This window comes from Condylura cristata, unplaced genomic scaffold (genome assembly GCF_000260355.1).
Source record: "Condylura cristata isolate star-nosed mole 26May11 unplaced genomic scaffold, ConCri1.0 scaffold00017, whole genome shotgun sequence".
NCBI lineage: Eukaryota > Metazoa > Chordata > Mammalia > Eulipotyphla > Talpidae > Condylura > Condylura cristata.
Window position 1 is genome coordinate 37,994,655 of NW_004567118.1, and position 14,327 is coordinate 38,008,981.

General features: G+C 41.0%; 1 protein-coding gene across 6 annotated transcripts in view; it reads left to right on the forward strand.

Moving 5' to 3' along the window:
- RHOT1 (ras homolog family member T1) overlaps nt 1-14,327 on the forward strand; it is a 117,087-nt gene that overhangs the window by 23,623 nt on the left and 79,137 nt on the right. For 3 of the 6 annotated variants that reach the window (XM_012726252.1, XM_004684879.2, XM_004684880.2), the window contains exon 1: nt 769-927. The exons of 1 other annotated variant lie outside the window; for it this stretch is intronic. In XM_012726252.1, the coding sequence (XP_012581706.1) occupies nt 852-927 (76 nt within the window). In that variant the 5' untranslated portion in view covers nt 769-851. Of the gene's footprint in view, nt 1-728; nt 928-14,327 lie in introns of those variants that run through there. 2 more of the 6 variants (XM_012726254.1, XM_012726255.1) reach the window with 2 other exon arrangements.

Below are 14,327 nucleotides of genomic sequence, written 5' to 3' on the forward strand. Positions count from 1 at the left end.
GTTAGAAAAATCAGCAAGCTTATTATAACCTGTATGGCCAGCCTCATCTAGAGAAAGTATGAGTAAAGAGAAAGACCTGTATGAGGGTCTAAAGTATGAGGAGACCCTGCCTGAAGCAAACCACCTGAAGACAGAGGAAAGCCACTTAGCTTGGAAGCAAAGAAATGAAATTATTTACACAGACAACATGAAAATGAAACTCATTATTTAGAATCATAATTCATAAGCACCACAGATAAATAAACAGTTAAGGTGGTGGGCTTCGGGTAGTGGAAAGTGCTGGATTCTGAGAGTCTCTCATTGTTGGCTCAATAGAGCATTTCCTGAGGGCTATAGTCCAGTACGATGGACTGCCCTCCTGGAGTTTATCAGCTGATGAGTCGGCCCTGAGTCACTGCCAGTCCCTAGCTATGTGACCTTGGCCAAGGAACTTCTGCCCTTATTCTGCAAGACAGCTGGGGCTAGACTGGCAAACCTGCCAGTCTTATTAACAGATCCAAAGCTTTTCTTTCCGTAACTAGTGCGCCCAGAGGAGGGTGGGCGAGGCTCTCTGGCGCTGCAATGCCTCGCTCGGGTCGGTAGGGGCGCTGCTCGGGGCCGGAGAGCGTTCGCGTTCCGACAGCGCATGTCCCTCGCGGCGTCCCGTCGGCCCCGCCGCCGCCCGCGGAGCCGGAGGAGGAGGAGCTGGCGCTGTCCCGGCTCGGAGCGGGGAAAGCAGCGGAGGAGGCGGCGCCGCGGACCTGGGCGGCCGAGGCTCGGGCGGGGCGGCGGGGGAGGCTGGCAGGCAGCGCCGGCAGCCCGGGAAGAGCGGCACCGTGGGGTGGGCGCTCCCGGCGACAGGAGTCCGCTCCATGCATGCGGGCCGAGCCCGGCCCCTGCGAGCAGCCAACATGAAGAAAGACGTGCGGATCCTGCTGGTGGGAGAACGTGAGTCCGCGCGCCGGGCAGAGGCCACCGCAGCCGCTGCCGCCTGGGGCCTGCTCGCCGCACGCGGTGCGGCTGTCCTCTCTCCACGCCCCGAGGCCTCCCAGCCCCTTGGCCCTGCCCTTTCGGCTGCCGGCAGACCACCCTCACCCGCTCACTTCACCTGGGCCCTCCTGAGACCGCTCGCCCCTGACGCCCTGTCGTCCTCCAAAGCCTAATCCCCATTAGCGCCTGACCACCGGCCTCATCCCTGCACAGATCCTCTCCTTTCCTTCTTCGAATCCTTTCCGGCTGGGCCACAGCGTTTCTGAGGCCGCCTCCTTTCAGACCCTCTCGTCTTGCGTGGACATCCCCTGGTCACTGCCAGGCAGGTGCTGGAACAGGCTGACTGACCAATTGGGATGGCGTGAGCCGGCTCCCGGCGAGCTAGGGGGAGGGGTGCACAACTGTTCGACTCGCGAGCAAGGTCAGGTTTCTGCATTTTTTTCTCCCCCCCGCTTGCACTCTTCTCTCCCTCCAGGCTTTGTCATTAAGGTAGGGAGCATTTCATAGCGGTTTTAATAGGTTGCGTTGAAATCGCTCCTGGTACACTCGATATTTCCTCAAAAATATATTCTCAAGTTATGCAAGTGTTTATGAATGAATAATTATTTGGGGAGGGTCTTTAAGTCGAGAAAATTGTTACCCAAGTGCCTGTTTTCCTCGCCTCTATTTAGCTTTGTTTATTCCCCCAGGGCTCCTTGGTCATCATAAATAACCACAGGATCCTTGAGACCCAGACACACGTACCTAGGAGGCCTCTTCTAGAGATTCTTAGATTTCACCTTTTGAAGACATAACAAGGGAGAGATGCCTCTGTTCACTGACTTGGGGGGCAGAGCAGGAGTGACTTCTTGATGTATCTGTTCAAGTTAGGTGACTCAGTCCGTGGGACTAAAATAAGAAGAAAGTGGGCTGGAGAGGACTGTATTGTTTGCTTTAAAGTACTCTAGTACTTTAAATACTCTGAAACGCTGATTTGAAGCGTTCTGTTCTAAACTCCCTAGTAATCCCACCTAGTCACTGCTATAAACTCCCAAGGAAGAAAGCTAACACTTTTCAACCTTTTCTGTAGTGTGCTGTGATGCTCACTGAAAATGTCCACCTGCTATTTGGAGTAATTTTCCTTTTCAATCAGAATGTAGAAGTACATGTGCCCAGGCACAGTTTGCTTTTTGTCTTGCAGTTGTAAATTTTAGTCTTTACTTTTACTGTATTAATCTGTATTTTGCATGGACTTTCTTGACAAAATTCAGGAAGGTGGTATTTAACATAGGATTCATACCGTTGCATTTGGAGCAAGATGAGGAAAGTGAATCAATGATCGATATGTAACTATCATAAAGTAGGTTTGTAATATAGTAATTTCAATACTATTTTAAAGCAAAAAAGAGTGTTTTGGCTTGGATTTTGAAGATAGGAAGCAATTACATATGATTATGCTGTAAACCATTTAAAGAGAAATGCAATACAGAGGTAAAATACCTTATTAAGCTTAGACCATTTAAGTTAAAAAGTTAACAATATTACTTTTTTTGGAATATATACAATAATTCAAAATTTGTAAAGCCTGTTTTTTCTCTATTACTTCAGATGTTTTGTTGTTAGCTTTTGTCTTTGAACCATGCAGCCTCAACTTCATTCTCTGAAGCTCCAAAATAGTTATAACTAGTTTCCACATTCTGTTGACTAAACCTGACCTGCACTCTTCAGTAAAATGGATCTTTTTTTAACCCACTTCTGATCCATCCTAGTTTTAATGCTTTTTAAAAAGTTATTTATTTATTTATGCATACAGAGCTGGGGGACAGGCCAGAGGTGCAGGGGCAGTGAGAGGATTCACCAGAGACAGAGTGGGGAGCAGAACAGGCAGATGGACGAAGTACACTGCTGAGGGGAGCAGCGGGCTAGACAGAAGTCTGCTGTGCCATGTCACCTCCCAGGTGTGGATCGAACTCACACTGAGGAACCCCCCCACTGCTAAAGGGGAGGGCTCCTCTTTTTTTTTTTTTTAATTTTTAGAAATGCCACCACACAAAACTTAGTTTTTTTGTCTTATATTGTTCATGATCATATTTGTTGGGAAGAAACTTGTTTTTAACTACACTTGCATTCGTATGCCTTACAAATGACCTTTTTATAATAAAATTAGTAAAATCTTACGCCCTTTTATGTAATTCATGTAGCTATATTAAAAAGTATATTGCAGAGTTTGTTTTAGTGCCGTCTTATTTTTAAATTAAAATGAGATATATTTGTCTTTTGTTCAGATTCATTGAGAAAGTGGAACTGTTCTCCTTTTTTTAGACATCTCATCTTTTGTCTAAATATTGAACCCTTTGATAAACTCACTCACTTTTGTTGACTCTGGCCTGCAGTTTTGTAATATCTATTTAACTGGTCTTCCTGTTTCTAATTTTGTCCATTTTCCATGTAATATATAGATTCATCTTTAGGAAATATCCTGAATCCTGTTACCCATTTTTAAAATTCTTCTGTGATTGGTGCTTTACCTGAAAATAAAATTCAAGCTTTTTAGTACAGGCCTGCAAGGTCCATACAATCCGGCCCTTGTTTACTCTTCTGCTCTCTCTCCTTCACTACTTTTTTCCACCAGCATCCCCTGACCAAGGCATTATCCCTACTATTCTGCAAATCTGTTCACTTGTTTTATTGTCATATGGATTAAAAAGCAGGCTTCCCGAGGGCACAGGACTCATTGCTATATCCTCAGTGTCTAGAAAAGGCCTGGTGCAAAGTAAGTGCTTAAGTATTTGTAGAAAGAATGAATGAGTTCAAGCCAGTTGTTGTTTATTTAGGTTTCTCTTATTTCTTCTAGTCCACTCCTTTCAATCATAGAAATGTAATCATTCTCTTTTCATTAATTTAGTCTCATGTGGTTATTATTAAATTCAAATGGGCAACATTCATCTAGTTTCTTATTCCACATCTTAGGTAATTTTGTCCTACAGATTCCTGTGTGGTCAGTAAAGTACACCAGTGATGTATGATAACAATGCCATGTCTGTCTCATGCCTTGATTGCCAGTCCTTGCCAGCATTTCCTTGAAATACCGGAACTGCCTTAAAGGTTTGCTGAGGTTGAGAAAAGATTGGTCAAGTATAAAGTATAAACTAGTGTTGTTGTTTTTTTTAAGATTTATTTATTTATGCATACAGAACTGGGGGACAGGCCAGAGGTCCAGGGGCGGTGAGAGGACTCACCAGAGACAGAATGGGAAGCAGAACAGGCAGATTGATGAAGTACACTGCTGAGGGGAGCAGAGGGCGGGTCAGGAGAGGTCTGTCTGGCCATGTGGGTCACCTCCAGATCGAACTTGTACCTGCTGTGCTTTAACCCGTTGCACCACCAGGGAAGGCCAAAGCTAGGTTTGTTTTAGAAAGGAATTTGTGTTCCTTTTAAAACCATATTACTATCCTTCTTTGTTGACATGGTATATGAAATTTCATCGTTCCAGGTTCAATGGTACTGTGTTCACTATCTGGGTTTAAGCATCCTTGGCCAGAGAGAACTACATACTCTATTCATACAGAATCTGTTCTGCATGATCCTCAAATAGGAACTGAATGCCTCATTGGTGCCTCTGGGCCTGTAGTCACTGGAGTGAAGAGGGACAGACTTTACATTTTGTTCTGTAGTCCACATCTGTGTGTGGTCAGTACAATTTCCTTTGAAACAATGCTCAATTATTTCCCTAAATGATAAAATTTTCCAGTAAAAAATACATGTATTTTAAAAAATATATGTATTTTAATTATAGTAACTTAGGGAGAGCCTATAAAACTTTTTAGTAAAGAAGCAGATAAAAATGAAGAACAGGTCTCTTTGCCACTTGATGGCTCACAGGTATAATTAGAATAGAAAATATTTCTACTTCATAAACATTAAAAATTTTCTATCACTTAGAACTAAATGTTCTAGAGGTACAATGAAAAAACAAAGATTTCCAGGCCTGGATAAATCTAGATAATTTGCTCCATAGTGATAAACTGTGTTTCCCATGGATGACTTAGAAGCATGGAGTCTCAGACAAAACAGGCATGTTGTATTGCACTGAATCAGAAGGCCTCTGTCCTTAGGAATAACTGTCACCACGCCTTTTGTTTTTATACAACACTACAATATTTCTCAGGCAAAACAGGAAATGTAGACCATTAGATTATTGGCTCACAAAGGTTTTTTTTTTTTGTCCTTCCTATTTATATTACATAGATTTTTGTGTGTAAGTTTTATTAAATTTATTAGTTATAAAATTATATCTATGTAAATGTATAATTTAATTGATCTAATAGAGAAAAGCTTGGGATTTTGTATCTTTATTAGATCATTTTTATTTTTTGGAATGGTTAAAAATATGTGGCCTGGCCCTCCCTGGTGGCGCAGCGGGTTAAAGCACAGCACTGAGAAGCTAAACCACTTCCGCATGAGTTCGACTCCCGCCTGCCCCGGAGGAGATCACATGGCGTGGCAGACCTCTCCTGACCCGCCCGCTGCTCCCCTCAGCAGTGTACTTCGTCGATCTGCCTGTTCTGCTCCCCACTCTGTCTCTGGTGAAGCCTCTCACCGCCCTGCATCTCTGGCCTGTACCCCAGTTCTGTATGCATAAATAAATAAATCTTAAAAAAAAAAAATATGTGGCCTGTGTATTCACTTCTGCCACTGTTAGGGAAATTTTTGATTACAGGTTTATTTAAATAATTGGTAAAATATAGTTTTCTGAAATATTTCCTTTCCTTTAAGCACTCATTTATATTTCTCATTTAAAATTAGCTTAAAAGTAGTTAATTTGGGGACCTCCCTGGTGGTGCAAGGAGTTAAGTAGGTAGATAGGTAGACCTTAAGGGAAGCAAAAAGCCTTTACTTGTACATTTCTTACCTAAATCACATCTGTATATCTTTTATTAAAGTAGCTACCATTTCACTGCTTTTCAGAAAGGAAATCCAAAGTGATATTAATGAAATGTGCTCATTTTCTCCCATATTCACTCTAATCAGTCTCTCTTGCTCTAATTTTGAACTTTTTTTTTTTTTTTAAATATCGCTCTTTGGTTTTTATATGGAAGATTCTTTGATTTTTAAAAGGCTGTTGATGATACAGTTACTTCAGAAACAAGATGTAATTATTTTATCGTAGTAAATGATAAACTATCTCAAATTCTTTAACAGATGGGACTAGATATAAATGAATACATAAAAGACAACATTCTAAAAGGTAGTGCCAATATAAATCGCTTAAACAGAATTGTTCCCGTTATTTGGCACTGGTGTCCTGTAGTCTGTGTTCAAACAAATAAAGCTCTTGAGTTGCTGCAGTTTACCATGCTTCCTGCCCTACAAGGTGTGTCCTTTCTTGTCTCTGAGGCTTGCCTCACTGGGATAGACCTGGTGGCAGATTTTGTGCTTTCGCTGGATCCTGCTGCCGCAGTCACAACTGCCCTGATGATCGAGCTGTGAGGAAATCTGATTTTCTTCAGAATGTTGATCTTTCTCTTCTGAAAATAGTACTGGTTTGTTGGGAGCCCATGAGAAAAGAACAAAGGGACCATGGCCCAATAAAGGGTTGTGCTGATAAATTTTAAAGAAGAATTAATTGTAAAGGGTGGGGGGTAAGGGGCCTTAAACGTGGCACAAAACACCTGCTAAAGGCCTACATTTTGCAAAGGGATCCTGAATGATTGTGATTCAGTTGCCTCAAGTTCTTAACTTTTTTGGGTACTAATATGCTTTTTATTGTTGGCAGTTGATTAAATTCTGGTAATTTTTGTTGCGTTTCATCAGTTCTGTATATATCTTTGTGGTCAATCATTTATCGCTAGTTTTGTGTGAGAAATTTTTTTTCCCAATCAGTGGGATGTCTGTTTTTTTGTAATGTCTCTTTTGCTGTACAAGAAGCTCTTTAACTTGATGTAGTCCCAACTATTTATCCTTGCCTTCACTATTGTTGCATCGGGTGCTGTATCTTTAAGGATGTCGCTGAAGTGTATGTCATGTAGTGTTTGGCCCATCTTTGCTTCCAAATATTTTATGGTTTCTATTCTTATGTCTAGGTCTTTAATCCACTTGAAGTTGATTTTTGTGTATGGTGTGAAGTAGTGATCTAGTTTCATTTTTTTGCATGTAGCTTTTCAGTTTTCCCAGCACCATTTGCTGAACAAACCTTCTTTGTTCCATTGTATCTTCTTTGCTCCTTTGTCAAAGATTAGCTGTCCATAAACCTGTGGGTTTATATCTGGGTTTTCTGGCCGAATCCACTGGTCTGTATGTCTGTTCTTGTTTCAGTACCATGCATTTTGATTATTATGGCTTTGTAATATAGCTTGAAGTTTGGGATTATAATACCTCCATTCTCTTTCTTCTTAGTCATGAGAGTTTTGGCTATTCGAGGTCTTTTATTCCATATGAATCTCATCAGTATTTTTTCTATTTCTTTGAAGAATGTCATTGAGACTGGTAATTTTGCTTAATAATATGAGCTGGACCCTCCCTGGTGGCGCTTCGGGTTAGGACACAGCTCTGCAAGCCAGCCGTAGCTGCTTCAATACAAGTTCGATCCCCAGCCTGGGAGGTGATCCACATGGCATGGCAGACTGCTCCTGACCTGCCCGTTGCTCCCCTCAGCAGTGTACTTCATTGATCTACTTGTTCTGCTCCCCGCTTTGTCTCTGATGAATCCTCTCACTGCCCCGGCACCCCTGGCCTGTACCCCAAGTTCTGAATGTATAAATAAGTAAATCTTTAAAAATAATATGAGCTATGGATTAAAAGGTAGTTTTCTCCTGAAATTAGTGAGGGTTTGGAGTAGTAAGATATGAGCAAAATTTAGAAAGGTACTTCTGAAAAGGGGATTATGAGAAGAATTAAGGTCTTAAGGGTATTACCATAGGCACATTTCTCAAGGACCAACCATGGGACTTGTTTTCCTTTTGGTTACCAGGGGGCATCTGAGTGCTAGTGAGTATCTGATTTACTTTTCCATTTCTAACATAGTAGGTCAGGGATAAGAATGTGGAATCTATAGATATCCAGGAGAGTTCTTCAAAATTGGAAATGTGGGATTTTTTTTTTTAAAGATTTATTTATTTATTCATACAGAACTGGGGTACAGGCCAGAGGCTCAGGAGCGGTGAGAGGCTTCACCAGAGACAGAGTGGGGTGCAGAACAGGCAGATCGACGAAGCACACTGCTGAGGGAAGCAGTGGGCTGGTCAGGAGAGGTCTGGCTCGCCATGTGGTCTCCTCCGGGGCAGGCGGCAGGCGGGAATCGAACTCATGCAGGCGGCAGGCCGGAATCGAACTCATGCGGAAGTGGCTTCAGATTCTCAGTGCTGTGCTTTAACCCGCCGCGCCACCAGGGAGGGCCCGGAAATGTGGGATTTTTAAAGATACAAGAGATATGGCTGCTAGGGCCAAAGGGTCTCAGAAAATCAAAGATCACAGTAATTGTACAGCCATTGGATCTTCTAAAGACTTGTTTTGAGTACCTGGGAGTTAATATCACACAAATGCCCATCACCCACCCAACAAAATATAAATCAGTTCTAGTCAACTGTAGCTCTCTCTCCCCATTGCATTTTCCTCACTGTCCTGAATTTCAAATATGTTGTGAGTCGCTAAGCAATAAAACTGCATTTCCTGTGTCCTGTGATTTGCTGGGAGCTAGAAATTCAACAGTAAAGAGACATACTCTTTTTCCCTTACAAAGTTTTTTGTAGGTAATGGTGAAATACTTGTTTCTTAGTCTTTCTGGAGAGAGTAGCTGGAAGGAAATGTCAAGTTTTGTCTAGGAAATCCTTCAAGAGACCACTGATAATATGCTAGGAGATAGTCTATGTATCACACAGGTACAATACTCTCTTAAGAAAGAGGCTATGTCTTAGTTGGTTATTGATCTTTTTCCTACTAGAGACCAAAGCATAGGCTTCTCTTAGAGTTTCTTTCTTTTTTTGAACTATGTTTTGAGACCTCAGAGAGAAGTTGATATTCCCTTCGCTTTCCTGCTCTTCCTTATCCTTCCTTTTTAAAATACTGATTGAACATAGCACTTGATCCATATCTGTTTTATGGCAATTTTAGTTATCTTGTCTAACACATTTTCATATTATCCCCAAATAGTATGTAAGACTCAATTTTATATCTAGAAGACAATCACCAGCTAAATATTTACAAATGAACCAAGAATAGAATTCTGTGCAGGAAAGATGAGTCATTTAGAAGTATAAGTGGAAATTACACTAAACACTAAAATAATAACACTAAAATTCTTTTAGTGTTTTTTGGTAGTTTGGTATAGGTAGGGGCAAATGTGTCTGAAATGCCCACTCTTGGGTAGAAAATCTGTTATTTATATAGTGTTTCTCAGTTTTTTGAGTCATCGCTTCTTTTTATAAATATAAAACTCTCATGCCCTCTGTGTTGTGACAGTTCTCAGACTGACTGGGTGTCCTACAGTTCAATTCAGTTTGGGCACTACCTGCAGTTAGCATCAGATCCCACAAGTTCTAGGGCAGGTCCCCAACAAGATTGCCCTCATTTTCAGACACCAGCTGCAAGTAGTCCCCAGCATACCTGTACCTTTACTTCCTCCTGGCTGATTTTAAATTCAAGGTTTCCCACAACCTCTGTAGGTTTGAACAATTCATAGAACCGAGAATAACTATATAAATGAACAGCCAGATGAAGAATACTTGAGCATAGGAGTATTGTCTCCATGGAATGAAGATATAACATCTTCCTGTACATTGACATATTCACCAACTAGGAAGCTCCCTGAGCTTTGATATCCAGAAATTTGATATGGGACTCATTACGCAGACAAGATTGATTAAATCATTAGACATTGCTGGAGATTGGCTGCTGGCCGCAGCAAATATCCCTTCTCCCCCGCCCCTTCCAGGTTTTGGGGTATAGCTGACAGTTCCAACCCTCTAATGACAAGGGTTGGATTTTCTGGCAACCTGAATTTGTCTAGCTAGGCTCTCTCCATTGAGCTACCTCATTAGGATAAACTCCTATATAATTGAAAGAGGTTCGTTATATAGAACAAAAGCTTTACAGCCAGGAAATACCAAGGGACTTTGAAGCTCTGGGCCAATAACTGGGTGATAAACACCCTCTTTTAATATTATTTGAAATTTATGCATTTTAATAAAAACAAATTAAAGTAATTTTTGTATTGCCTCAGTAGTTAACTACTATTCATAGCTCTTTGATTGATCTTAAGGAAAGCCTTGAAGGGGAGAGTTACACAGGAGCTTTAGGAAGTGGGATAATTTCCCAAACAGTAGTGCAGTTTCAAAACTACATATCAGCACTCACTGCTCTGACAAGGTGAAATCAAATCAAGTAGTTAGTCTGGTTGATGTCCTAGAAGTCCTTTCATTCATATAAAGTTAGAAGATTTGTTGCAGGGCAACCCCAGTATGAAAGGGGTGGCCTAACTGTGGGTCCTTACCTGTGCTCTTAAAAGGGACCTATAATGAGACTCACCTGCAGGCACACACAAAGGTTAATAAGCGGTTTACTTGCATAAAGGGGAAATGAAGAAAGGAATAACCCCTGGGAGAAAGAGAGGCAGATCAATTGGTGAAATGTGTCCTAACAGTAGCACAAAGAGCTGTGAATAGTAGTTAACTACTGAGGCAACACAAAAATTTTAAAATTATTTTGTTTAATTTGTTTTTATTAAAATGTATACATTTCAAATAATATTAAAAGAGGGTGAAAGCAGGTGAAAGAAACCAAGCACCCCCAAGGCTCACATATCTAGTTTCATACCAGGTCTAGCTGCTCAACTCCACCCTCAGTGCCCAGCAATCCTCCTTTGGTGGTGATGACAGTATGGGATTTGCAGTCCTTAGTGTTTTGGATCTCATTGGTCTGGGGTAGGCGTGGATTGAAAAACTGTGTTTGTGGAGTTTGTTCAGGACATCCTTTCTCCCCCAAGAGCCCCCCTTTTCACTTTTTGTCACCACTTCAATGGTGATGAAGGTCAAATGTGTGCGTGCTGGGGTACAGCCCCAGATGACAGTTTCTCTAGGATTCCAGTTTGTATGAAAACCATCAGTCACCAGGCATTGTCCAATGTGGCAAACAAATATGATTGGGCCAAAGCAAAGCCCAAAAGCCTGCCACACGTCTAAATCACCTTCTGGTGGGGACCCATAGATAGGAAAGAGGCAGAAACAGCCAGACAAGTCTGGAAGCAAAATCAAAATCAAGATTAACCCTGCCACTGGTAACCTTCCTTTGGGTCTCTCACCCACATCTGTTTTGACCAGTTCAGGACCAAGAAGCAAGCAGTTTCTTTATATTTTCTCTGCTCCCTGTGCCTCCTCCAGGTCTCCTGGCCTCTATCCTGCTTCCTCCTCAGTATCCTCCTCAGCTTCTTCTCCCTGCTCAGCTCCATCCTTCCTTGGGTGGGACAGGGACCCTGGAACCTCCCCTTTTTCGGGGGATCACCTTGTTACAGATTAAATTTATTATTCAAGTATTTTCAGATATTTTCTATTTAATATCCAAGTGTTAATCTGGAGTCATACATGTCAATTATGTATCTTATACATTCATAAAATTTTATTTAGGTTGTGTGGCACAAAAAGAAGTCAGAGAGGAAGGGGCATGCCATAGTAGCCCTGAGATGTCTTTAGTTAGGGGTAGAATGGAATTTGAAAGATGGTTAATATTTATAAAAGATGATAAAATTTTAGATGAAGAAAACCATGTGAGGGTCAGGATTTATCCTTTTATGCTTCTGTAGAGCAGAATGGCCTTCTTTAAGAAAATTATGTCTGTTGGGAATGCTGGAAAATGAGATTAGATAAGTTGGAGTTAAATTATGTATGATTTTTCAAAGGTCGTTGGAATCATTTTCACCTTGATGTGGTAGATAATTAAAAGTCAAAGAAGGCTTTTGATCTAGAGAATTACAAAATGAAAAATGTAAGAAAGATGGTCCAGCATTTGTATTGTTCATAGATAAAGAAGAGAGATTATAGAAGGGGCAGAGAGGTGTAGGAACTTGAGAACTGGGGGGTGGTCATTGTGAAAGTACCACAATTTGGGGGAGAGGGAGGAACATGGAAGAAATAATAAGCATTTAAAATTTGCAGAGAAATTAGACAACTGAATGCTAAACACAGGGAAGGTGAACAAAGGTGGCTGGTTTTTGAAATTTTACTACTTAAGCTGCCATATAGAAAGTGTTCTTTATTGACAAAAATTTCGTTAAGCCCCTTGGAATGTAATCTCCATGAAAGTTAAAGTAAGGAAGACCTAGTACCCTGATCATTGATTCCCCTGCCTTTGGAATAGTGTCTGGCATGTAAAAGTATTCAGTTAAGTATCTGCTGAAGGGTTGAAAGATTCATTTAACATGTCAACTTTTAACTAAACTTCAGTTGTTCTCTATACCTCCAGAACAGGCCAAAAATTAATTTTAAAATAGTGCTTCTTGACCTTTTTTAGTAGCAAACATATAGTTTTATGGTAGAAAATATGGAAATTTTTTTCTATTAATAAATATGTATTGGGCCCTCCCTTGTGGCGCAGCGGGTTAAAGCACAGCACTAAGAAGCTTAAGCCACTTCCACATGAGTTAGATTCCTGCCTGCCCCGGAGGAGATCCACATGGCGAAGGCAGACCTCTCCTGACCTGCCCGCTGCTCCCCTCAGTAGTGTACTTCCTCCATCTGCCTGTTCTGCTCCTCGCTCTGTCTCTGGTGAATCCTCTCACCCTTCACATCTCTGGCCTGTACCCCAGTTCTATATGAATAAATAAATAGATAAATAAATCTTTAAAATAAATAAATAGATTTTTAAAAATAAATAAATATGTATTTATAAAATGGGATTATAGTGACAACTTATACCTGCAGGAGTGTCATTTGAAATGTAAAGTGGAGCAATTTCTTGGAGGCTCCAAGTAATGACATGGATTATAACTCTAGAAAGTAAAAGTCTGCCTCTCTAAAATATGTCTTTTTGGCAAAAGATTAATTTCATGTGAGGGGCTCTGAAGGCTAGGTGGAGGTTGTCTTCTAAAAAAATATTTACTTGTAAACAAACAAAAAAAATTTACTTGTAAACATCTCTAAGGGTGTGCATGTATAAGACCTTTATTGTACCTTCTGTTCCCTAAGTACCTCCCTAAGTAACTTTTACTATCACCTCTCTCCCCTCCCCCCACCTACATTTCAGTTTTTTAATAAATCTTTAAAAAAAAAAAGAAAGAAAGAAACATCACCATCTAGCAACCATTGAAGCAATTCAGGTATCAGGAAAGAATCAGAAATGGCTGCTGAAACTAGGGAAAAGTTAGAAGAGAAACTTGGCTGAAAGTATCTCCTCAAAAGATACTTTTTAATTACAAAGTAAAAATATCATAATTGGGCATCCCTGGTGGTGCAGGGGTTAAAGACACAGTGCTATCAAACTGTTTGCCAGCTGCTGTTGCAGCACAAGTTCACTACTCTGCCAGCCAGGGAGGTGACCCACATGGCACAGCAGACCTCCCCTGTCTCTCCCACTGCTCCCCTCAGTAGTGTATTTCAGTAGGTCTGCCTGTTCTGCTCCCCACTCTTTCTGGTGAATCCTCTCATCCCCCATACTTCTGGTGTAGACTCCAGTTCTTGTATGCATAAATAAATAAATCTTTAAAAAATCACAAATTGACAGTGGCCAACCCTGGTAGATACCACTTCCTCTGCATGACGATAGCTAACATCACCAGTAGTGGAAGATATCAGTATTATCTCCCTTCGGCTAAGATGCACTAGGAAGGACACAGTCTCACTTCTGCTCAAAAAAGTAAAACCTGAAATTATGAGATAGCATGATATGAGCCCACTTGAGGGATATTCTACAAATTAAATTACCTGTGTCCTTCAAAAATTGTCAAGATCGTGAAAGATTAAAAAGATTGAGGTGCTCTTCCAAATTGATGAAACTAAAGAGACATAATAACCAAATGCAACATTTTGTTTTCTATAAAGGATAATAATAGTGTTATAAGTAATGAGATGTGAATAAATCTACAGATTAGATAATACTATTTAGTGTTAATCCTGATCTTTTTTTTTTTAAATAATATAATAGTTTCTTTTAACATCATTTTGTGCCTTTTCCCATCTCAGTTGTATTCCCTATGGGCTTCCCATCACCAAATCACCTATGTGCCATCATCATAGTCCAGTGTACTTCCCTCCTCCCACCATTTTTGATCCCATTTCCCATTCCACTCCTGTAAAATGTCTCTGGATGGGCCCTCCCTGGTGGCGCAGCGGGTTAAAGCACAGCACTGAGAATCTGAAGCCACTTCCTCATGAGTTCGATTCCCGCCTGCCTCC